General features: G+C 42.4%; 1 protein-coding gene and 4 non-coding genes across 5 annotated transcripts; all 5 read right to left on the bottom strand.

The window, feature by feature from the left end:
- Positions 1–679: 679 nt before the first annotated feature.
- NOP58 (NOP58 ribonucleoprotein) lies at positions 680–24,965 on the bottom strand. Its single transcript, XM_027636388.1, has 15 exons — positions 24,835–24,965; positions 21,952–22,028; positions 20,176–20,228; positions 18,366–18,490; positions 17,210–17,346; positions 16,014–16,078; positions 14,616–14,750; positions 13,457–13,602; positions 12,376–12,502; positions 11,566–11,729; positions 10,753–10,887; positions 9,468–9,529; positions 6,854–6,987; positions 1,712–1,833; positions 680–1,015 (listed from the first exon to the last, which is right to left on the bottom strand). The coding sequence occupies exons 1-15, from the start codon at positions 24,877–24,879 to the stop codon at positions 959–961; spliced, it is 1,584 nt and encodes a 527-aa protein (XP_027492189.1). The 5' UTR covers positions 24,880–24,965; the 3' UTR covers positions 680–958.
- Positions 12,124–12,209, bottom strand: LOC113944445. The gene has a single exon (XR_003526688.1). It is a non-coding gene; the product is annotated as a small nucleolar RNA SNORD11 (small nucleolar RNA).
- On the bottom strand, positions 13,272–13,355 carry LOC113944446. The gene has a single exon (XR_003526689.1). It is a non-coding gene; the product is annotated as a small nucleolar RNA SNORD11B (small nucleolar RNA).
- LOC113944449 lies at positions 15,380–15,469 on the bottom strand. Its single transcript, XR_003526692.1, has one exon. It is a non-coding gene; the product is annotated as a small nucleolar RNA SNORD70 (small nucleolar RNA).
- On the bottom strand, positions 19,822–19,910 carry LOC113944448. The gene has a single exon (XR_003526691.1). It is a non-coding gene; the product is annotated as a small nucleolar RNA SNORD70 (small nucleolar RNA).
- Positions 24,966–25,692: the final 727 nt, after the last annotated feature.

The following is a 25,692-nucleotide window of genomic DNA, read 5'->3' as shown; positions in this document are numbered from 1 at the left end:
GATTTTTTGTTTAGGTGATAGCCTACCACTACACCTAGAAAAAAAAATTCACGTTAATTAATAAACTGAGTGATAAGCACAGTTAAATAAAAATTGTTTCCTTTTCCACCAAATAAGCTTCAAGAGCTTTAGAGTCTTGATCACATGATGCTACTTCAGTGCATCTGTATCCCCACAGAGAATGGTAGAATTGGCAAATGGTTGATTTCTGCTATGAATAAAACACTTGTCTTTTCTGCTTCTTTATCAGACAGCTTAAGAAGTAGCTTTGCTTCAGTTTTTTTGGATTTGTTTTTTTAAATCAAGTGAAGACAGTTGCCACGATCACCAAAGCAATTTGAAAGCTACCTGACGTTAGTTCAAGACATGAATCTTGTCAGTCAGTGCAGCACAACCAAAATGTCTGGAAGATTATTAAAAAAAGGTTTATCAAGGGAACAACAGTGCAGACTCAATAACACATCTCAGCTGTTTCACATATCTTTGATATGCATAGATATTTGTAACCATTTTATGGAGAATTTAAAAATATTACAACCTTTGAATTCTTTAGAGAATAAACTGCAACAGAACATTTACACGTTTAGAGTTTTTGCTGATCATTCATTTAAAACAATAAATCTCAGTCCTGATAATGGCTAGAAAACCAGCAAACAAGTTTAAAGACAGAGGCACAAGATCTCCATAAAAACGGTTTTATTCCTTATCAGTGGCAATGGCTTGTGAAAAGCCTGCTGTAAGCTTTTAAACAAAAGAAACTGCAAAAAACCAGCAATCCTCCTAATGAGCAGAGACACCAGGGTATCCTGTTTCAGGGCAGAAGACAGCTATCAAATCCATCTCCTTGCCCTCTTGCAACACAAGGAAGTTAGTTTTCAGCAAGAGGGTAAACAAATTCTGTTGGGAAATGCTACTCCAAAGCAGCTGTCCAAGGGCCAATGTTTTCCCCTGCTCCTGATCAGTCTTCATCCTCCTCTTTCACTTTCTTCTTTTTCTTCTTCTTTTTCTCTGCATTCTGCAAACAAACAAATGCTGTCATGAACAGCATAATGGAAAAGCAAAGCAACACAGGTAGCCAAGGCAACAGAGCTCACACCCGAAGCATCCCCTCAGCTGCCAGCTCAGGAAAGCACAACCCAAGAGAAGTCCCTTCCTCAATCACTAAATGCACTGGCTGTTCACAGCCCGGTGGGGGCAGTGGGCAAGGGAAGCTGTGTGCTGGCAGCTCAGCACTGTGGTCAGGCAGTGCAGCTGCGATACACAAAGGGGAGAAAATTAAACCCCACGTTAAGAACAGGATTTCAGAACTGAGCAAAAAGTTTGGCCTGGTCCCATCTGCTCTACTGTTGCTGCAAGGCATCAAATGATGGTTCATCAAATCAGCAGGTACAGCCTCTGTTCCCTATGAGTCCTAAACTCTAGACTGATGACTGTGGATTGGCAACAAAGGACACTCTTCTCACTAGAAAAGACGTAAAAAGAGGAAGACTAGAGGAAAAGGAGGGGAAACACGGAAGCATTACAGTCACAAACTTCCTAGGCCATATTCTGTAATGCAAATCTTCTTGGACATTACAGTGATGGATATCAGAATAGAGTTACCAGAGTAAGACCCTCTTTGCATATTATACAGCAATTTCCCCCCCTCACTCCACACTCTGTATGTTTTGGAGAAAACACCTTCCCAAAAAGGAATGCAATTCAGCCTCACCTCAACTGTGGGGCTGGTGGGGAGTTCCTCATTCAGTACCTCCTCTTCTTCAGCTTGCTTTTCCTTATTCTTTTTCTTTTTCTTCTTTTTGACAGGTTCATCATCTTCTACAACTGTGCCTTCTGTATCACAGAAAGGACAAAAATGAAAAGCAGGTTGTCAGTTATTAAGAGTGCAAAAGGACAAGCTATGAGATGTGAGAAGATGCAATGACGACAGTAAGAATGCAAAATACTGAATACCACACTGTCCCTTCTTTAAATCTCTCTACATCTATTTACCATCTGCTTTGCCCTACCTGCATGACTACTCTCTGCTATAATCAAAATGTACAACTGCCTAATTCACAAGTGACAGTGTTCAGACAGCACTCTGCACATCTGGTACAAACACACTTCTACGTGCTGCTCCCAAAGTTTAAAGCAAGCTTTCATGTTTTCATTTGTTTGCCAAATTATCTTCAAGTACTCCATCTGAAAAGAGACTGTCCACAGTTTGGCAAATATTTTCAGCAGCAGCAAAGAAGCAGCAAAAGGACTCTAAACTCCATATGAGAAATGTGTTCAGTCAGCAGCAGCTTGTTCACAGCTGATTTCCCAACCTTGATGTTGGAAATTTGCTAAGAAGCAGACCGGTTTTCTTTACTGTTTAGACTGGCAAACACAAAGATGTCTTAATGCTGAGCTAACATAAAGCATTTAATGCAGAAACTTTCCTGCCCTGGAAGACAGGGATTATTTATATAAGCTGAAAGGAATGTCAACCCAGGAAAAGATTTACTAATGACCTTACAGTTACTTTTTAGAACTATTCATCAACAGCTGCCCTATCTAATCACAATGGTAATGGAACTATGATTTACCACTCATTTTCTAGAATACATACCATAGTCTTAGCAATCTCTAGGTAAAGAAACCAAGCAGGAATCTTACCAAGCTGACAGCCTATGCAGCAGCCAGGCTGTTACTGGAGCATACCCAAGTCAAGTTTATTTGCACAGCTGAGTCAGTGCTGGACACCAAGTTTCTCCATACATAGTACTCATGACTAAGTTAATGACGTAGCAACCACTGTCCTTCAGTAGCTCAAAAATGATGCTGAAATCAGTGGTGTTTGTGGTATGGACAGTTGCTACTGGGGGTGTGACTCTAGACATAATTTTCTCACCATATGCCCCCCAAAGGAAAGAATCAGTTTCATTATGAAGAACTCACCACTTACAAAAAGAACTGTACAATTACAAAAAATTGTCAAACTACACAACCCTGTAACATCTTGACTGTACTTCGTCACAAGTTTAGTTCCTCAAGAAGTCAAAAATACACTTCAAACTTTGCCTCTAACATTAGCTTCAGACAAAGAAAAATTGGCCTCAGGGTAAAAAAATTCTAGACATGTCTACATGAGAATACAGTCAGCTAACATGTGCAGTTTGCTGACATTAAAAAACATACCAGAAGCAAAACAGTAAAGAATTCCGGATAAAAGAATTCCAGTAAATATAACTTTAAGTGGATTCTGCCATACACATAATTCACAGTGAATAGTGTGTGAGCCTAAGGCATTCAAAATGTGTAAAGCTAAATATCCTCACCTCTCTCTGTATAACACAGGGAAATAAAAAGTACCTAAAAAGCCTAAATTACACTAAAGCCATACAGTACAACATGGTATTTTGCTATGCAACACATTTTCACTCAGCTGGATTGGCAAGCTATGCATTTTCAAGCAAAATGTGGGGTGGTAACCTTGAAAAAATAACTTCTTGCTATTACCCTATGTGGCATCAAGTCTGACACATGAGGCAGTGAACCTGTCACAATTTGCAGCTGCAGATGATGCACGGGGCGCTCACAGACACTGTCACTCTCACAGCCAGCAGCAGACCCCTCCCTGAAGATTTCAGTTGCTGCTTTCCAGGAAAGCTTATCACAAGACTTCACATTATTTGTACCTAGGCAGAATGAGGACAAAGGCTCCAGGGGTGCTGGCCTTTTCCCTCGAGGTGCAGTACTTTTAAGTCACTCAAGGCCAGCGGGGTTTCTTTGTGGTACACAGCAGTTGACAAGGAAACCAACAGCTCTTGCTATCAGGCACTGAGGCACAGAAAGCAGCACCCAGAAGAGCAGTTTGATTGATGGCCCTGTGAGTGCTGGAGATCAGCAAAAGCAGTTCTACTCACCCATTTTTCACCATTTTTTTCTAGGCTTTTATACACCAGCCTGATGTGCCCTCTCTCCTCTACATGATGCACCACTTCACAGAGTTAAGTCACAATGTCTATCAATAAAGACATCCTGTCATGATGTTGTTGTCATTTAAGGCTTTGTATCTTGCAGGGTTCACTCCATTAATTTAAGATATTTCTCTTTCCAAGAGAGATCTTCCCAAATGACTGACTGCTACTACATCTTGATGCTAAATGCAAGCGGAAGGCTTCACTGCGGGCACTGGCTAGCTCTGTTGGTGGTATGCATTCTGTCTAGCCACATCCAACTTCAGACTGTAGTCACAAAAATACCTGTCCTATTTCCCTTCCCCCAGCACTAAGACAGGTTTTAACAGAGAAATCCTTCAGTGAATTGTAACTTGTTTCAGGCACTAAAAAAAGAAGAAACCGCTTGGTTTCATTCTAGGTATAAAAGGTGAAAGTGGTTTGAAGTCACAGCTCACATCCCCAGCCCCCCTGCCAGTTCCCACCCAAAGTACTGCCAGCCATGCATCCCAAAGAGGGAGAGATAAAACACCACACATCTCATCTTGCAGCAACATTTACATTTTGGGGTAGCATAATGCAAAATATTGACCCCCTTTACAACAGATATTAAAAGCAATAGTTTGACAAATCAATCAGTGGCATCATCCCAGATTCTTCCTGTCCTTTATGTTCTTCTTGTAATACAAACTGGATAAAAATGTATCTGGTTGAAAAATGCCTTTCCTTCCAGAACTACTTTTCCACCACTCCCATTTATCCTGCAGCTGCACAAACAGCGTGGGGAAGGAAGGGGCAGAGGTTTCTTTCACAATGCACTGTCTGGATGCATAATCTCTGACCAGGCAAAAGCTTAACAGAGCACTGCATCAAAAGAGAATGGAGCCAAGAACAGCAGACATTAAAGGCTCATGTGTACTCAAGTGGGCATGCAACATAAATCTTAATGCTGGGACCTCCTCTGCGCTCTTCTGTGTATTATTGGACTTGCTGAACTACTCTAACTTCTGGGACCACCACCAGCAACCCCCTTCTAGCACACTGTGCAGCCACAGGAATTATACTGGGAAATAGCAAGGTCATGGTCTGTTTAGCAGGTGTCAGGGAAATCCATGTACTTTGCTGGGTGCTGGAATACAAGACTTTGCAAACACAGGGGCAGTGCTATTTTTATAGGGTGCAAGAGGACAGGCTGAAGGGATTAGTTCTGCATACAGGTGATACAAGATAAATAAGCTCTCTGAAAACATTTATTCCATAGTGTGAACCAAGTGGCATAGTTAGTACTAATGCCCAGGTATCCAAATAAAATGACCCAGTTGATAGGAAGAACTGGGAAAAAGCAGGAGCTATGAACCACACATTTGAAAAATGCCTCATTTTTTCCAGAAGCAAAGCAACACATCTGAATCCGGTACTTCAGGTTTTGGGAAATTTAAAAAACAACCAAACAACACAGATTTCAGTAGTCCACAAGTATTCTGGACACTATCTCCAGCTCAAGGATATCTGCTAAGCTCCACCCAACCCCTACACCAGGAAATACCAATGCTCAGTACAGCAAATGAAGTGAACACAAACAAGTTTGTGTATAAAAGCATGAACCACTGAATAATATAATTATGAACAGAAATATCCTACTCAAACTGCAAGAGACCAGGCTGGAAATCAATGTAATATTTCACCTGCAAGGAGTTCATGCCTGTGAGATATCAACACTTGCTTTGATAATGCAAAGGAAGCCCAAGGGAACAATTCTGGCTATAGCAAAGGAAGTTAGTTCAAAAGATAATCAAAAGCAGTAACTGTGAGAACATCCACATTCTCCAAAAGAAAATGGGCAAAGTTCAAGCCTCCAAAGTACTCATGTGTCCTTGTCTCACAATAACAGAACAAGCTGGGCAACAGATCTCAGGTTTACAGCACAAAGGATTCTCCCTCCAGTGTAACCTTAATTCTCAGCTAACTTTAGGTTCCTACAAGTTGCTCCATCCATGTAAACAGACACCATGGACCAACCAGCGTCTGGGACAATCACACCTCAGCATCAGCTGAGCAAGAACAGGTACTGAACCAGCACAACTACACTCTTGGTCCTTAGAACACAGCAGCAGAGAAGGTAGACAGCCCTCGCATGCTGCAGGCACGGATAGGTGACAAAACTTGTGAGTAGCTCATACCCAGATCTGGCTCCTGATCTCACAGAAGTGATTTAAAGTCATCTTTTCCCCTTTTTTTCCCCCTCCCAAGTTACACACTGGGTACTCCACTATCACAGCAAGTACAGGCCAGCCTTCTAGAGGTGCTGAAGTGCACACTGGAGAGAAGAGAATGTTTCTTAAAATGACCCTTAATACAAAACTATATTATTCTGAAGTCAGTTCAAAATCTTTCTTCACAGAGAAACACAGCAGAAGGAAAGAATAATTGTGGCTACAGTTCAGTTTTAGTTCCCCAGAAAATAACAATTGTTCATGTATTATGTAAATTCAGAAATTTCTGAGTGTCATTTCACCTAAAATTCTGACCTGTTTGTAGGTTGAAACGTACCAGAAAACATTTCTAGTTAGAATAAAACAGTATTCTTGAAAGATAATTGGGCAAGTTTCTGGTTTTACAGAGAACAGCTTTTCTGTCTTCAAGATATGAGGGTCACTAAATATGAACCTGTCATGCAAGAAATTCTGCAAGAAGAATACAAATAGAGTGTCTTTCTTAGATGTTCTTATATGCTTACAACTGTTTAAAAGCAGATGTTTAAAGCAAATTAACTGCAGTCTGGTGTCAATCCATAAAGGATCATTACTATTGTTAAATACAATGTCATACCCAAGGAGAATAACCAAGTACTGTGGCTGGCTGTAAATGTTAAGCCCACTGCATGATGGAAGCAGCAATACGTCAGCAGCACAGATACAGCAACTAACCTTTCATCTCTGCTTTGAACTTCTTTGCTTTCACTGGAACCTCAGTGTCTTGTTCTTCCACCTCCTGAATTTTGCGTTTCTTGGAAACAACAGGAAGCGTTGAGTCACCAGACGGGTCAAATACCTTCACTTCGCTGCAGTGAAGAAAACAAGTCAGTTTAAGCAGTAAGAAGAGCAGGCCCCCAGGTAAGATCCTGCACTTGAACGTAAACTTCACAACACAACCTCCCAAGAATATCTGCAAATAAATCTTACTCAGCTAACAAAGCATCTACAGGTAGTGAGGCCCTTTCTCCAATACAGAGGTGGTTTATCACTAATTATGACTACAGTACAACTACAAAGTACAACTGTCTGATCTGAACAGAAGGTATCAGTTAAGTAAGAGTTTGATTCTGGTTTATATCTGTTCAAGGCTCTATAGAGCACTTTAATTACCCATTAGATTGATCTCTCTGTTGCTGAAAGCCTTTTCAGCACAGCCTTATGGTCACAAGCACACAGCTCCACACCACTTGGTATATTATTATATTGTATTTGGTATATTATGCTATAATTGTACCCTCAGGGGTGTATATGTACACAGAGTATTAAAAGTAGCTTTACTTTTGCCTTTTCTACACTGCCTCTCCACTATTACATTGAGAGGGGACAACTCACAAGGCAGGGTAATACTATGGTTCACCCCTGTATCACTGACTCTATGGGACATTCAAATATCTAATCTGTGTCTGAAATTGCCTCTTCTCAATTATTGCACACTCCTTTGTTCAGACCCAAACTCCTCTACAGGCTGTAGAGAACCAGTCACCCTGAAATCCAGTGCTCTTTAGTTGGAACTTGTAAGGGGCAATTGAATCGTTAAATAGCAAGAATTCAGAACAGAATTCCTACTGAAAGGAGTTTTAAATCAGTAAGCCTAAAACATTTCCCCCCAGTCACATCCAGAGCACCTGAACTTTTCTAAAAGAGGAATGTGAAGTAGCTACCTTGCACATGTTAAAAAAGCAACCAAGGCTAGTGACTGGACTGGGAAGCATGTGGCAATGCCAGCAGACAGTACCATCATTTCATCCTCTAAGCATCAGAAACTATCCTTATGGGTGTTAACACTGCATATTGCTTTACAGAAATTGATTAGGTAGCCTTTTGCAAACAGTGGACTCTGCTTCAGTTAAACCCAAGCGAGAGCTCACTGGTTTCCTTGAGATTGTCAAAATATTCCTGCTACTTAAAAAAAAAAAACCAAACAAACCCAAAACCAAACCAAACCCATAAATATGATGAAGATAAGTAATGCATTCTCTTGCATCTTTTTTTGGAAAGCATACTGAAGTGTTTCACTTGAACCTCATCTCTAAAAACTACCTCGCATTTAACTTCTGATACATTACTTTGATTTAGCTAATTCATACAAAATCCATAGTTCCATACAGGACTAAGATTCTCACCAATCTCCTTAAAACACTAGTTTAGCCCTTCAAACATCCCCATACAATATTGCCATTCTTGTACTATAAGGACAATTTGATAGGTACTGAGTTAGTTTCCCTTTTAGGCAGCCAGACTATGCCAAACAGCCAGGAATTATCTTCAGATTCTCCCCCAAGCCTAGACATGTTTGCAAAGCATGTCTAACAGCAGAAACATGTCCTGGCAGGAATTCATGACTCCTCGTTTCAAGAGGTCAAAAGCCAGCATCTATGTTGTCTCCTCAACACCCTCCTCCCTAAGCTACTGCTTCCTGACAGGCCCTGATGCTTCATTTCCTGACTGACACTGTCTTTGCAAAAGCTGCTCCAGTAATCACAGCCGTCACTACACTTGGAAATGCCTGGCATATGGAAATGAAAGTTACAGCTAGGCTCCAGAAAGATGTTTGGGGACTGCAGATGGGTGCAACAGTGCTATTTTTTCCTCACAGAACGAGCACTCAGCCCTCTCTACACCAAAAGCTCAGCAAAATAAGCAGGCCACGCTAAGCAAGAAGCCTGCAACCAAATTAAGCGATAAACCCAGATGTCACAGCTCAGACTAATAATACCCTGTTCAAATCCTCAGATGTTCAGCTGTCCCAGTTGCAATTTACAGTGTCACTTTGGGCACCAGAAACTGTTCTAACAGTGTCCAGAGTACATACAGACCTCATCTACTGCTTAAGACATGTATTACTTATTATGTACAAGACTAAAACAAGGAGGTGAAGCTTTGCTCAAATCAAGTGGTGCCTGGTTTTTTTATTTTCTAAGCAGGTCTCTAGGACAGCTTCCATGTGAAAGAAATTAATTCAAACTGTAATTTTCAAGTTTATTTCATTCAGACTTATATTAAGTAAAGCTGCTACATATTAACACCCAGCTTTCTGGGCTGATGCTCATAGCACTTAAAAGTACTTGTTATCCAATGATGTCAGTAATTTACTATTAGAAAATCTGGGAAAACAGAAATCCTTGCTAGCAACAGAACTTATCATCAGTGTTTAAAAGCATAGAAAATGTTTTCTAGATCTTAAGTCAACTCAGCCTACAAACAAGCTTTTCAGAAATAAAAACATGGAGAGTTTTTGTTTTTTATACTCAGCCAAGTAAAAAGCCTGAAAGGAAAAACTATTCACCTCTTGTTTTGATACTTGTCTGTCTTGGCCAAGGCTTTTCCAGTGCCACTTATTCTTCTTATCTACAAGAAAAATTTCGATATGAAAACCAAATTACTCATAATGAAAACAATTCACAGCTCAAGTTTTACAGTTCTTGAAAGGAATTAAAAATAGAAAAACAGACATATATTATGGGTCAGGTTCTTGTGTACCTGCACAAGTCTTACACCCGGGTGTAGAGTAGTGACAGGGAGTGTAACTGAGGTGAGAAAGGCCTTTCTAATGCTGCCCTTCAGAAGTGCAATTCAAGTAAAGGGTATCTAGTACTGGATCAAACATACCAAAACATACCATCACATTATACCTTCAAATTCCCCAAATCTTGTCTAATTTGTGCACATTTTTTTTCCTTGGCAAAAGTATGTCAGGCATGTATCACCCTATGGTTGGCATAAGGTCAATCTTAAAACCACAATAGAGGTCCCAAACTGGATTTGAATTAAATATGTACTTGTCAAGTGCTCAGTTTGTATTTTGGTGTTAGCATGTCTCCTTGCCTTTGATCCAATAAGAAGTATCACCTCCCATGAAACACTTGAGAATGGGCAGGTTTTTCTGGATTTTTCTTTTCTGATCTAGTGATGCCAGTACTACAGCTCTAGTATCAGATCTTCTAGCTTGGAAGGCTGTACCTAGTCATCATTCACAAGATCACACACAGCAGGCATGTCACCTAAAAGAGGAAAGTGACCTTATGTTCTCCCAGCATGCTGTGCCAATGGCAACATGGAACAGCAGGTGTGGAGAGGTAGGATATGCATTAGATGGTGGGAGGGCAATGCAGCAGTTTGCAGAATAACATTTTGCTTTAGCTACAGAGAAAGCTTTTTAAGACTAAACATCACCAGTGTTCAGATTCTGAGGAACCATGGTGGAAAACATAAGACATGCACAAAACCCAAATACTCCTTTCTAAGGTAAAGAGAAAGAAGCTATGAAGTAATAAGCATATCTTTGCAATTCATAGAGATGCAGTGAATGTAAAGGTATGATCTCACTCATCTTATTCAATATCAAGATTTTTCAGGATAATGTAAAGGAAAACAGCCATGTAAACAAGAAAAGTTGACATAAAAATGCCAGCAGCCAGCTTACACACCCAACTGCTCCAGCCAAAGCTGGGAAAAGCTACAGAGTAAGAGTGACACACTACTGAGTGACAGGGAAAGAGTCAAAAGCAGTGCATCAGAAATTCATACCCTCAACAAGAATGTCAGCTTCATGCAGCCTCTGCTAGACTTACCCCTCTCTCTTCCAAAAGCCTCAGTCTCGTCTCTACTTTTAGTCTGTTCTCAGCTCCCATTTCAGCACTGGTGTTCTCTCCAAGGGCATCATAACGAACAGTCAAGGCAGTCTTAGCTGCCAGCATTCGAGAAATCTGGAAAAGCCAGAAATAATATTAAATGCTAAGACTTAGCATAAGGCAATGATTCACTCTGATCTGAAAAAACCATACCCACATACAAAAGAACAAAGTAACCATTTACTAGCAGTGTTTAATCCAAAAAATAATTAGTGCATCATTCTTTCACCACTGAAATGGTGGTAATGTAACACCTTATTCCCTTGATAAATAGAGGGAAAGGTCTGAGACAGCAAGTTAGTTACATGTATCCTACTCTATCCCAACCTTTAGATCAGGTTAGTTTGAGGTGTAATTTCCAAATGGACAGCTTTCTCCACAATTCAAACACATATTCATCCACCCACATAATAAAAGGCTAAGCTCAAGGTGAAGCAGAAAATTACTTGCTTTAGCACAAGACACCCATTTCCAAGCAAGACTAAAGCCTACCATGTAGAAGAAAGTAGCAACATACCCCTTGAGAAAGCCATTGTTACATCATAACTCAGCAGGAATGCATCTGTTATTGCTCAAATGGACAATCCCATTCACTTTTTTGAACAGGAAGGAGTAACATTCAAAGATTTGTGGTATTTTACATGTTAACACAAAGCAATACAGTAAAACAAGCCACGGAAAGAGCTTCACTGTAAAGCTCAAGATACTCATGCTCTGGGAAAAGCCAAGTTGGTAAGCAATTCTGCAACTTACCTTGCCTTTATTTTTGGCATTGGTTTGTCCCACCAGGGAAGCATGATAGATAAGGCCAAATTTAGGTGTGTCCCTTTTAGTCTTCAGTGCTCTGAAGAGTGCCTTCTCAGCACCCAGTATCTGAACTGTTGAAGCTGGATGTTTTGCCAGATTCAAGAGTGAACCTAGGAGGTGACACAGCAATAGCAATTTGTCAGAGGAGCAGCTAGGCTGGGTTCCTGCTTTTGAACAGTGTAAGAAGCTCAGAACCATCTATTTCCAAGACCTGCTTCACATTCGTTTCCTGAAGGACAGGTAAACTGCTTCAGTCTTTCATGCTTCAACTAACTCTCTTGGTTTGATTTCAGCATGAGGAAAGAAGGCTGACTCAATAAAACATATTCCACTGGAGTAATGCCTACTCCTGACAGTCTGGCAGCAAGAACATGTCATTACAGAACTGCAGCAGAGGTAACTGAAATAAGGTTGCTACCTTGAGCCAGTATGACTACAAAAGTGTAATGGTTTGTCAGCATTTTACCTCAGAAGCGACTAAACTATCAGCAGGAGGCTCAGTAAGTGTCTCAGAAGAGGTAGTGACTAAAGTTGCCCTCATATTCTGAAAAGAATTCAGGCCAACTGAGAACTTTGTCATCACAGACAACTACCAAGCTCATGCTGGTATTCTCAGACTGCTGAAGTGCTGCCTTTGCCCTCTTTACCATGAGATGTTCATCAGGGCCTTACATAATGCTTTTAGCTGACCAGCCCTGAGGAGAAAGCCTCTGATGAGGTCACCTAAGAGTTATTTACATTGATCACTGAACCCACCTGCATGAGCAATGAGCCTTGCTCCGACCAGTTCTCCCACCATGACAGTGAGATTAGGAGCAATGGCCATCATTCTGTTCTTCAGGTAGTCGTACAGCTGTGTCCGATACTCAGAGATTTCAATCACCTGCCACAGACAGAGTGTGGTTACAGGAGTCAGTATCAGATGACCAAAAAATATCAAGAGATAAATATACTGAGATGAGGAAGTGCTGAGAATTCCAAGGAAGGAGACTAACAAATTGCAAAATGCAAACAGCCAAGAGCCAGAGTTACAGGAAGCTTTATATAGGGCATATTCCCAGAGTAGAGCTCCATCCTCCAAGTATATTGGATCTGTGTTGCTTATTCCCCTATGTGACTCACTTTCTCAGCAAAGCTCCTGATAAAGGAGCTGATAGCATGCCAAAGACAGCGAAGCAGAACAAAAATACTTAGTAAGGGCATTTTCTGTAGGACAAAACCCTGGAACGTTCAGTTTTCACATAAATCTTTGCCACTATTCTCTTGAAATGGGATAAATGCTCTTTACTTGTTCCATACAAATACACACAATTAGAACACACACAAAAAAGCAGCCTGGTCTAGACCAAGAACAGGAACTCCTAATCCTGCCACTCCCTGGCAAAGTCACAAAGGGATCCAACTGGCACAACTAAAGTCAGAGGGTGTTCACAGACAATCCAGATGAGAGCAGAATAGGGCTCCTAATTCTTCTGCGGCCTCAGTGCTCCACTTTTAACCCATGGTTTATCATCTTGCTTCCAAAGTGACAGATTAGAAAGAGACTATACAATGCCATTATTGTAAAGACTCGAAAGCACAATGATAGCAAGATTCCTCCCTAAAGTAACACTGCCACTTTCAGAAAGCTTTGTGCAGTTATCAGCAGTTTGAGATGGCTCAGATGAGGTAGTGACTGTGCACCCTCATGTCTGAACATCGGGAAAGCAACAATATAGGAATCATCACTGCCATCCCAAGTGTGTCAGCACTGCCTTCGGAAAACCTCTCCTTGGTAGAAGAGGCTCTGCAATGGCTACAGTGGAGTTCCTACTGCTATCCATCTGTGTGTACATACCTGATCACAGAGATGGATTATGTTGCTTATGTCTTCTTCTGATACTTCTGTCCCCATGGAAATCTCAGCAGCAGCCTTCACATCCTCCTCAATCTCCTCTGGTAGGATGTCAGAAACATCAGAGGAAGCAAAATTGCTTCTGTCTCCTGTAGGGGACAGATGAAAGCTTGTTTGTGCTGGGGGTAAGATCAACTAGTAAAAAAAAAAGCACAGAAACACATAAAGATAAAAGGCCAAAATAAAAACAGTGAGTCAAGTCTGCCATCACCCTACTCCAAATTCCCAACATATTATGTCAGTGTTCTGACTTTACATTTATACTAGCTAGGAATGGTTGGAAATACTAAATTTGAAACTATTAAAAAAAAACCTGCCCATATTCTGCAACACTGCATACTTCACCTTTTCTATAGCTGGTTGCTGTAAAATTTTCAGTCACAGTATTAAAAAGAAAGAGTTCTAGGAAGCAAGCAGTCATTTACCAGTAACCACATCTACTTAATTCTTCCCACAACTGGGAAAAAAAGCTCCCTTCAAACTACAAGTCTCCCTCTGGACTGCAAACTTCATTATTAAAAAAAAAACAAACAACAACAACAACAACAAAAACCAAACCAAACAAACAAAAAACACAAACAAAAAAAACCAAAACCAACAAACCAACACCACAAAAAAACCCCAAGAAAGACAACCGACTAAGAAAAAAAGAATCATCAATACAAAGCTTCAACCAAGAGGTGAGGCAAGTGTCCAAAATATTATAGCAGTCATTCTTTTTGCTCTTGTGAATAAAAAATTCTGTCTCCAAGAACATCCAGAAACAGGTGACATTTCTCTTTACATCAGTTCTTTTGGTAGCTAATTTCCAAACTCGTCTGCTGAATAACTGGGATTTTAAGAAGATATGCAGGTGGTCCCTGTAGGACTGACTGGTGATGTGGTATTAACTTTCTCTTAAGCTTCCAAAGCTTGCAGCAACACACAGATGCAACCATACACTGCTTTTCTACTGGTCCTGTTTACACTGCTGCTGAAGACAGGACTGCACAGTGTCATGACTAAATGGATGAGAGAGTGAGTTGGTCTACAAGTCAGTGCCATTGGTGCACTGCATACTGCCATGCAACAAACTCCAGGCTCACGATTCCTTACTACTCACCAACTTTCCGCACACATTTACAATAGGTTAGGTTATCTGTGATGATTTTGCCCAGTTCAGGGAAGTGCCAACCATACCATTCCCTACAGCGCATGATGTAGTTATTCAGTTCCTTGTCCAAGTCATCAAGAAGTGCTAAGAGAAAGAAGAATGGACTACTTTTATCTAAAAAGTTAATCTAAAAATGGAAAACTCTCAAATCAACAAATTTAAATATTGTAAAAGGAGATTAACTGAGGTATTTTATCTTATAAAGACTAGAATAAAACAAACTGCAGTACACTAGAAGTCTTCACTTTTCAGAGAAATAGATAATGCCAGGCACAATATTATAGAACTGTCAGCATTCCCACAAGCGTGGCCTGAAAGTTTCATCACTGGAATTGTCTTGGACGGATTCCCTTAACAGCTGCAAAGCACATTCTCCTGGAAGGGGAACAGTAACCAATTATTCTTCCCCCCAGTCAGCCAACGTGCTACACACAAGGTTGATGTAAAATGTAGCCATCCGATTAACTTTAAGGAAAAAATGTTTTAATGGTTACAAACTGATTTTTTTATTCAATTACTTGATTTAAAAGATTGTATTAAGCCCTTTAGTTGCCTTTCTTATATAAATATACTCAATACAAAACCAACAGGCTCACCATTTACCAGATATGACCAAAAATCAGATTTAGAATTTAAGAGCATAGCATGCACAGCATATATTGCTAGAGAGCCCTGGGGCTAAAATATTTCCTGCTAATGCAATACCAACATTCCCATCTGTTGTCTCAGTGGTAGTGACGAAGGAACTGAATCAAATCATTAATTTCAGTTTAACTATATGTTTCATCATTGACAACAGTCTGGGAATAATATTCCAAACAGGATTCCTCACCACTGCTTCACAGCAAGCGTACCAATTATGATGTGCATGTCTTCAAGGAAAAATGAGGCTTTCCTAGCTGTGTTAACAATTTCAGTCTGTGAAATGCAGCATTACACACTGCAGCATGTTTTACATGCCTAACACAAGAGTCTACTTCTACAATACCCTCTACGCAAGGTACCAACAAAATAATGGGTCACAAAATGCCTTCCCGTGGGGCCCATTCTCCCAGCACCACTCAGAAGGGAAGCATGTTGGGAAGGGAAGCCCTTACAGGACTGTCTGTATTTCAGCTGATTTCTACGCTAAGAGAAAGTGGCAGTTTACTGTATCATCCTGCCAATGTTCCTGTTTGTGGAAAACCCTATTAAGAAAACACACCTTATGCCTTGCTGAACATCAGTGCCCAATTTACCAAAACATACTCAGAGGAAATGGACAGCAATACTTTTCTGTAACCAATGTAAAGAAGTCAGCTATCCTAAGCCAAATCCATTAATAATTTAAGCTCTAAATATACTTACAAATTGCCTGGATAATCATGGTATCTACTTTGTCTGGGCTGAATTTCAACTTGTATCGGGAAAGGCTGAGGAGACAGAAATACAGTTTCATCAGCATCCTGAGCTCCTGTTGCAGAGTGTGCCCCACCTGTTCCTATTTTACATGAATACATTCATTCAACACAGTTCAGGTTTATGCCACTGACTGCTCTCAGCTGTGGCCAGAAGCCACACTGACACAAGTTTCACAACAGCTCTGACATGTGTACACACACATACCCTGTGACCAGGGTGAAAGGGAAAGTTAAGGCTATTTGTACCACATGCAGCAGACTGAACATGAGTGCTGTGGCAGGAAATTGGCTGCTGGTTTCTTTCTGCATGGTTCCCCACAAAAAGTATTTGTCAACAGCACTTCCAGTTCTGCAGCAGCTGAAGGCAATCCACAAAACTGCACCTACCCAGCAGCCAATATCAGCAATGCTAATGTGAAGCAACAAGACACTTCCTAGAACAGATTCTCACTGTCTGACGAAGCCCATTACCATCTGGCTTTAATGTATGTTTACAAAGACACTTGATATCAATGAAGATTTGCATCTGTAAAGTCCTCCTTCAATATTAATGCCCATTTTCTAAACAAACACACATCTATTTTCAAGAAATTAGCTACAGCAAAGCATTTCTCTAACTTGCCAATGGCTCATACAGGACAAATTCATATCAAAACATGAATTTAAAAGTTACTCATGAATGGATGTTTCATCTCATGTTGATCCTTAACTACTTCTCCACTAAACCTAAAAGGCAGTGATAGCAAAGTGGAAAGACAACTCTGCCTTTAACATTTTTACATAATTATCTATTATATGGGTATTTATTCTGGCATAAATCAGCAAATCATGATCTTCACCTTGCCTCCTAGTGGCAATGGAGTTTTAAATTACCCACTTGACTCCTACAGAGACATTCCAAACGAAATCCTGAAGTACACTAAATGCAAAGGAAAGCTTCCAACTTCAGGTGCAGATGAAGCCTTTCCCTAAAGGGTGAGTGCAAACTGGAAAGCCCTTCCTTTATAAAACAAGATTTCCGATACAAACGTGTCTTGATGAGACCACGTCACATACTCAGAGACACTTCAAGCAGCACAGCATAGCCAAGGACACAGGAGTGGGGCAGACATGGGATGATACAGAGCTGTTCTAGGAACTCACCTGTGTGCCAGCCCCAGACACATGGCTGCCATCTCTCGAGAAGGGAGGCCTGTTATAAGCCCTTCAATCTGGGAGCGAATTCCTCTCATCAACTCTGTAACCATTGGGCTGTGTATACAACTCAAATTCAGCTTGTCCTGCAGGTTGGAAAGCAATGATCCAAAGTCAGGCAACACATGACATTCCTCTAAAGCCCTTCTTCCAGCAGCCTTTTATCATTTATGACTGGTTTTCCCACAGCCATCCCATGATCACACAACAGTTTCACTGCTTTTGACGCTAAACATAGTGACACCACCAGTTCCACACATTGAAACAATTCCATTATGAAGAGATTTATAATATGTATCTGCTATGTAGAAGATTCAACTTAAGAGTCAAGATTTTGCAGTTTACTAGAAACAGTTTGGCCACAGACAGAAAATTCAGAGGTAGAGGGTTGGGGGCTTTGGGTAATTTTCAGAGAACAAAACCGAATAATTAGTTCAAAGTCCTTGGTATTATTCACTTTACCACTTAAACCCTTTATCATTTTGCAGCTTACACCAGTCTCCTAAAACAGCACGAGGAAGTTGTCAGAATAAAAATCAGTGGACCAAGGAGCAATTGGACATGAGAAATGGGAAACTGGTATTTGACACCTAAGAGACATTGGAAAAGGCAGTCCACCTCCTCTGTACCTCTTCCTTCCTCTGACAGGCAAGGATTGAAGGAGGTGCACAACTGTTTGCAGACTGAGGAAGGCAGAACGATGCATACTCCCAATAAGTCATCACCCCACTATTGCAGCATCTGTTAGTGAGGAATAAGTGTGTCTGTCTGTGGGTTTTTTTTTTTGTTCCTCCCTCCACTCTTATGCTGGACTGGATCATTAAGAAAATTAATTTTTTAATCTGCTGGGTTTCTAACCAATGTTTAAAAGAAATCAAGCAAACCTGAACACCTCAGTGCACTTTTACAATATCACTCACCTGTGTGCTCAAGACAACATCTCCCTGCATGCATGCAGTATAAACATTAGGATTAGATATCATCCGTGCTGCAAGCACAGCATTGGCAGCACAATCCATTGCTAGTAACTGCAAAATCTCTGGAATCTGACAATAACATTTCAGCAGCATGAGGCAAAAGGAAGAATGGCAAAATCAGCTATCACCTTTATGACACCTCCAAGTTTGGCATCTGCTACAGCCAACTGCTCATGGGCATCTTTTGCCACAATCTTCTTGAGAATTTTCTTCAAGTTCTTGCTGAGCTTGCCTTCTACAAGAGCTGTGGATGCTGTATAAAACAAAAAGACCAAAGATACAGTTTCTTTCCCCTCCTAAAACCTGTCAAAATAGTACTCCTAGCTTTGTACATTTATTTTAACTGCCCACAGTAGCTCTAGTCTGAGCTGCAATGCTACTTTGCCATGCAATAGCTAAAATCAAAATAGAAGAAAATTATATACTTGTTCCTTTGGAGGCCGAAATCGAAAACTTTTCTCTCAGTTGCCTCTCCTTTCTCCATATGGTTTCAGTTCTATTTTTGCCAATTTTTTTTAAAGATCTCTACAAACAGTATGCCATATGCTTTAGATGCATGTTTAACATTTCCAAAGGCAGGGTTATATGGGAACATTTTGTGTATCATTTAATTAACCAACCATTTTCCATGTCCCTTAGGCAGCAACCATGATATCCTAAATTGAGTAATGGCTTATTTGCATCCTCTGGCGATGATAATGTAACATCTAAAGCCCAAGAAGGAATGATGCCAAACACACTGACTGGGCAGTCAGGCACAGACCCTTTTAATGTAGCATGCAGACAGAAGAATTTTAAAACGACATTCTTCATTCTCAAATATTAATAGATTTGTAAAAGCTTTACAATCCCACACAATATATTTTAAGCAGGCACTTATACAATCTGTCTGAGGGTCAGCTCTGTGCTCCACTGAACTTCTGTGATTGATGCAACATCTTCATCACACTAAATAGAGCAGAGACCAGTGATTTTTGGTTTCCAGAACCTCAATGACATGTAAGAGTAAAATATAACTGCTTTGCTGAGTTTCCTCTCAACCTTTCTAAAATGGAGATAATTTTCCACCTTTTTTTTTTCTTTTTTAAAATCAGCCTAACTATTCATGATCTGAATCCAAACCTATGAAAAAGTAACATAATCCAAAAAATATGCCATGGAGAGGAACACACAGCAGCTTTAATTTCAGTTCTTTTACTTGCACCTCATGTACAATGGCAGCATCTCAGTTTTTGTTTCCTTAGCTTCCTTTATAGTCTAGTCCTACCATATCAGAATATAAAGAACCGTTCTTTAGTTGTAAATGCAACCTGGAACATCCATCTATTGCTGTCATACAGCATATTCAGCAGTAATTGTCACACTATGTCTGAATTACTACCCAGAACTTCTATCATTTTTGTTCAAACTAGTCCACAGCATCAAGTGTAAAATCTGTAAAAATTACTGAATATAAGGCTTTCCATTTTGTTCAAACTCCTGAACTCAAGTACAAGACAGACTTTTTTTAGGCTGAAAAACATAGGCATAATAATATGTGTCCATAAAACATGGGTGACTGCAATAATGAACGTTCTCTGATACCCATCTGTTGTCTCAGTGGTAGTGACGAAATGTTGACTCAAATCAGTTATGCTCAGCTTCAACAAGAATCCATCATTGACAACAGGCTACAGGTATCAGGCAAAACTTACATAGTGCCCACTTATGAGCTGCATGGGAAATACACACAGTAGGAAAAATCTAGACTTTCTTACATCTCAACTGCAGTAGAGACCAAAGGGGTGACCTCATAAGCCATCAAAAACAGTTTACTTTGAAAAACCTGTAATTTAAAAACTAAGTAAAGAAACACAGCAGGGACAGAGGTAAGTAATGAGTGAACTAGTGCACAATAGGGATTTGGGTTTTTTGTAAGAATGGGGTTAACTCGCTTACCAGCAAGTGCTTCTGTGGTGTCCTGAAATTTTTCAAAGTGCTTCAGCTTTACTCTACAGAAGAAAAATAAAAGTGTGTAAACAAATGTACATAAAACAGATGCTAGAACAATTTTACCTTTTTTTCCTGCCTTCACTCTTCTAGTTCCCCTCTTTTCCCTAAGGCTGTTCCCCTCTTTTCCCTAAGGCTGTAAGAGAGCGGAGATCGATACTCAGATCATCAACAAGAAGTGAGAGCACTAAACCTCCCAATTAAGTTTGGATTTGGTGTGACTTTTCAGCTGGGTCCCACAATACTTACATAAAGAAAAAAGGAACTTTGATTTGGTATTTCTTGGACCAACATCACCAGAAAACCTAAGCCCCTTTTTTGTTTGTAGTTCATATTTAAAGACAGACATCATCCATTTAAATTTCAACACTGCACCCTGATTGACTGATGATAGCATCTTCCCACTCATGTTCAAAAGGAAACCTTCTGCCTCTGTGGAATGCAGAGCCTGCACAGCTCAGATTTAACATGCTTTCCAACCAAATGCATCTTCAAAGATTTTAAACTGAACTGATTCATTACCCACAAATCCTCAAGTCCTCCCTTGTAATTAGATGTTAGAATACAAGTTCTGAGCTGAGCTTAAAACAAACAACAAAACATTCTTTCATGCCCTAACTGCTGACCAGAGCCAAAAACCATATGGACAGTGTTTAACCACACTGTGTCAGATCCTCAGGCGCAGTTTCCCTCTGCCCTTCACAGAATCTGTGGTGTTGATATATAGAGTTACAGTTAGGAAGCTATCTCAATCCACTAAATTCCTTGTCAGGGACAGGTATTTGACTAATCCAGCTCCGATTAACCAATGCTGTTTGCGAGTCAAGTACCTGCAAAGGAAGCAAGGTCACAGATAAAGCTGAATGCTTGAGTTAAGCATTTGCAGATCCCAACAGAAGCTTCAGGCTTACATTGATGCCTTTTCAGAAAGGCAAGACAGGAATTACTTTGATCAGAGTAGAAATCCATTAAGAGCCACATCCTGCAGAGCAAGTGGCCAAGATGATGCTTCCAAGACATGAATAACAGCACTACTAGCAGGCAAATGTGGGATGTTCCAGCCTCTTCTCTAAGTACTACTGCAGAGCCAGATAAATACAAATCACAAGGCATAGCTTGTTCAGACGCATCTGTTATAATCAAAGAAATCTTCCAATAAAAACACAGCAGACAGACTTGGAAGGAATCCACCACTGTCCCCCACTTTGGGGCAATTTGCTAGGAAGGCCAGCTTGATCAGTGGACACTACTCCCTGTGCAGCTACGCAGTGGTGCCAACACTCACTCACTGATGGCACAGGCAACAACACTAACTCTCAATTCACAGTGATTTACATAGTTTCATCTGGATTAAACTTTTGTTTTTCAAAAATAATTTCTTGTGAGCACAAAACATGTCATTTCACACAGCTTCAGCATTACGAGCTTGGATGTTCTTGTCAAGGCCTCCAGATTGCCTTAAAATATTGTTCAATATTTTGCTTCAGTGACACATAGTAATGACTTCTGCCTCTTAATTACACTGCAAGGAAAAAAGGTATTTCTTTCACTTTGATACTCCATTTTAAGTTTCTCAGCATACCTAACTTCACATTACCATTTTTCACAGCTTTTACAATACTGAAAAACCAAAATCAATACTTCTTTCTGAAGCAGATGTGCATAACTACAGGTAGTCACGTTCTTCCAAAAGCCACACTGTCATCCCCACATAAAGCTGCTTACATCTTGTTTGCTTTTTCAGGAGTTTCAAATTCTTTCCACAGACTGTCAACTTCTTGGAGCTTTTTCTCATTCAGAACCTGCAGGGAAAAAAACCAACACACAACTATATTTAGATCACCTTTGAACAATCTTCAGCCTTCATTCAGCAGAGAAGACCTGAAACAGATTTACAGTGTATCCAATCCCTCTGCAGCACTTAACACTGATCCAGTCACCAAACTCACTCTCAGGGATCTACAGTTTCATCAATCTCTCTCAGCAGCTTTACCCTACCAACAGACACACAATAGCAGAGTGTGTTTACTTTCATTTGAATTAAAGAAGTTCCTCAGTAATGGCTGGGTCTTCCTGAACCTGCAAAATCATCTTCTTGTTTATCAAAACTGGGTTTGCTCCACCTCCTCTACCAGATTCCTTCACAACCCAAAACCAAATCTGCCACCATTTTGGAAAAATAAAACATGTCTGGGACCCCTAACAGGAAGGACTCATCCCCCTAGTTATTTTCATTAATCTGAGCTAGCCCAAAGAAAGAGAACATCCCTATAAAGAAGAGTTGTCACCACAGCTTGGTAATCAACTGGGCAGGCAGCAATGGCTTAATCCCATCTCTGAACACAGGAGATCCCCCTCAGCTTTTAAACAGCACAAGATTTACAATTACAGCCCTGGAGCTGTATATACATTTCACAAAACGTGGAGTGCACTGCAAAGTCCTAGAAAACTGCTCAGGGGATCAGTCAAGATCTTTACACCTACTATGAAATCTTGTAGTTTTGTCCCCACAGTGCAAGTGCAACACAATTGCAATTTAACTCAGTGCAGAAATCATTCCTGGTATTATGAATTTTGCTCCCTTGCAGATTTTTAAACCCTGGTTGAAGGAGCTTGTCTTTTTTTAAATTCAATTAGTAGCTGAGCAAATAAACATAGTAATTATTTCCCCCATAACTCTGGGGCACAGAAAAACCTTGGAGCAACTCTTCCTTTCCTCAGCTTGCTGATTCTTTCCTCCAGTTCATCTTTCCTACCCAAAGGCCTACAGAATTTGCAGCCTCTATAAAGAGACATGGGTGCACAGAGAAAAATAAAGAATAAAGCTGCTAAATCAAGACTGTCAGCAGAAAATAGAATACGGATATTTTGTGTCATTCAAGATACTAAGACTCCTTGGAGAAAGTCCTCCAAGATCTAGAACATGGCTATATCCCATTTGCCCTTACTATGTGCTCCTCTGATGGGAGAAACACCTACAAGGGAGTACCGAGAGCTACACACAGCTTGCAGAAGACAGTGATTCTTCATCACCAAGGCATAAAGGCAGAGCACAGTTATGCTGGCAACAAACATTTGTGGTTCTTGCTGAAAAGGGAAGTGGGTGACCGTGACCTGTCCCCAAAGTTCAGAAACACAAATTCTCTCTAACCCTCAAGTAACTAAAAAACAGACAAAAAACCACCCCGAACCCCCAGCAGTGATGAACTTTAGAGACTCTGGGAAGCTCAACTCTGCAGAGAACATTTTAATACAGAACGAACACACAAGTGTGAGAATGACACAAGCCTGCAGCTGAACAGCTGCCCTGTCTAGGGAAGGAAGGCGATGTGACTGAGAGCCTTTCCCTACAGATGTGCACTGGGGCTGTGGCTTTCCTGTATCCAGCCTTGGCAGCTGCCAACGAGCAGGATCAGCATGGAAAACCAAAGCTTGCCTCAAAACATATACTCTAATAAAATACCACTTCTACTCATTCCCAGCAGACAGCTTTCACCTCTCCCCCCGCCGCTCTGTGCATCCATCCCAGCCAGACGCCCCCAGCTGCTCTCACCTGCAGCAGAACACTGCAGCACAGACCTCTTGGCACTTCTCTTTAAGTCCTTTATGCCTAGTCTGCCGTCAAAAATTGAAATACTGGTTGTTTTCAGGCCCTCCTGGCACCTGTGAAAGGTTAAAAGGCCTTGGCTCACTGCACAAGAAGCCTCAGCCTACTCAAGGGCTAATTTTTTTATTTTTAGTAACTCTGAAGGTGCAGGATACTACTCTGTGCAAACATCCAGTTGAGCAAAACCTTCAGGGAGACTGCTGCACGTGTGTCAGTTCCCCAGGTGTAAGTGCTGGGAGGGGGGCACAGACCAGAAGCTATCTAGCATTTAGAAATATTTCTGGCTTCCTCCTGAGGCTCCTTGCTTGAGCTGCACAGCTGTTCTCCAACGAGGAGGAAAGGTTTCAGGGCAGATGAAGTAAACACAGTGCTCTATAGAGCACCACAAAGGGTGTAGTTCTGCCGCAGGCTAGGGCAAAAGAAACCAGAGCTTTGCTCTCTTTGCACCCGCACTCGTGTTCACACAAGCTAAACCCGGAAAAGGACTGAGTAGGTGGTGAAAAAGTACAAATGTGATGATCCAACTGTGGAGCCGCAGACCCGCCAGGGCACGCTGCCCGTCTCCCACGCGCCCCCTCCCGCATCCACGAGGTTCTGCTGGAACATGAGCCACGAGGGCACAGCCAGGGAGAGAGTGGTCAACGCGCCCACCCCGGGGCGCCACCAGAGACGCTGAAAGGGGCAGGGCCAGGGGGGCACACATCCCTCCCACACCCACCCCGCCGGGGGCACACGGGCGCCGAGGAGCCCCCCTTCCTCCCGCCGTCCCGCGCCCCCCGCCCGCAGACCCGCCCGTCGCGGGGGCTCCCCCTCCTTCCCTCCCTCCCGCCCTCCCTCCCCCGGCCCGTGTTTTCCCGTAATTCCCGGCGCAGGCCCGGCGCGCTGCCCTCCGCCCTCTCTCCCTCCCTCCCGCTTCTCCGCAGGACGGCGGGCGCTCCCCGCGCTGGGACGCGCCAGGCGGGCCGGTGGGGAGACGCCGCGTTCCCGCTCCCGGCGCCCACCTTGAAGATGGCGTATCCCGCCGCCGTCTCGAACAGCACGAGCATCGCGGCGGCAGCGCGGGAGCCCCCCCCCCCCCCCGGTCAAGCACGCGCGCACCGCGGAGGAGAAGCGGAAGCGGCGGCGGAAGGGGAAGTGAGCGCGCGCGGGGAGGGGAAGCGGCGGGGCCGCCTTCCGCTGGCGGGACACGTGGCGGGCGGCGAGACCGCGCATGCGCCGCCGCCGCGCCCCGCCCGCCAGCCTGACTGCACGCCCCCAGCCCCCTCCCCCCCCGGCGCAGGTTGGAGCCCCCTGGCGGACAGACGGGCGAACTGCAGCCGCCCCGCGGCCGTGCCCTCTGTCCCCCGCCGCACGCCCCTGTGGCCACAGCCGCGCACCAGCCGGCGCCTCCCCGGGGCGCCTCGATGCCGCTGTGCCAGCAAACAGTGCCCTGGGACTCGGGTGCCCGTTTCCCGAGTGGGTCCCGAAGCAGGTGTGAGCTGGTAGCCCCGCGGTGCCCCCGAGCTGCGCTGGGGCGCCGCAGCCACACCGCCTGTGGTGTCGGGGTTCAGCCACCTCAGTCCAGGGCGCTCCCGGCCCCCCACACACAGCGGGGAGCGCCTCCCAATGCCCGCTCCCCTCCCGCGGCTTGGTCTGCAGATCCTCACGCAGATCCAGTCCATAAAAAATTTGTTGTGACTAAGCGCCACCACGTGCGTTTAAAAGCTTTGCATCTCCAACAGAGAAGTACCACGCTACACGCATATAAACCACGCACTTTAAATGCTGCTTGTTTCCCCACGCTACTGCGGTGTCCCCGGGATGGGGGCAGAGCCCGGGGGAAGCTGGAGCGGCCCTTTGTGCCCCCTCCCGGTCCCTGG

This window comes from Corapipo altera, unplaced genomic scaffold, assembly GCF_003945725.1.
Source record: "Corapipo altera isolate COAL_440 unplaced genomic scaffold, ASM394572v1 45, whole genome shotgun sequence".
NCBI classification, from domain to species: domain Eukaryota; kingdom Metazoa; phylum Chordata; class Aves; order Passeriformes; family Pipridae; genus Corapipo; species Corapipo altera.
This window is presented reverse-complemented; position numbering and strand designations above follow the sequence as displayed.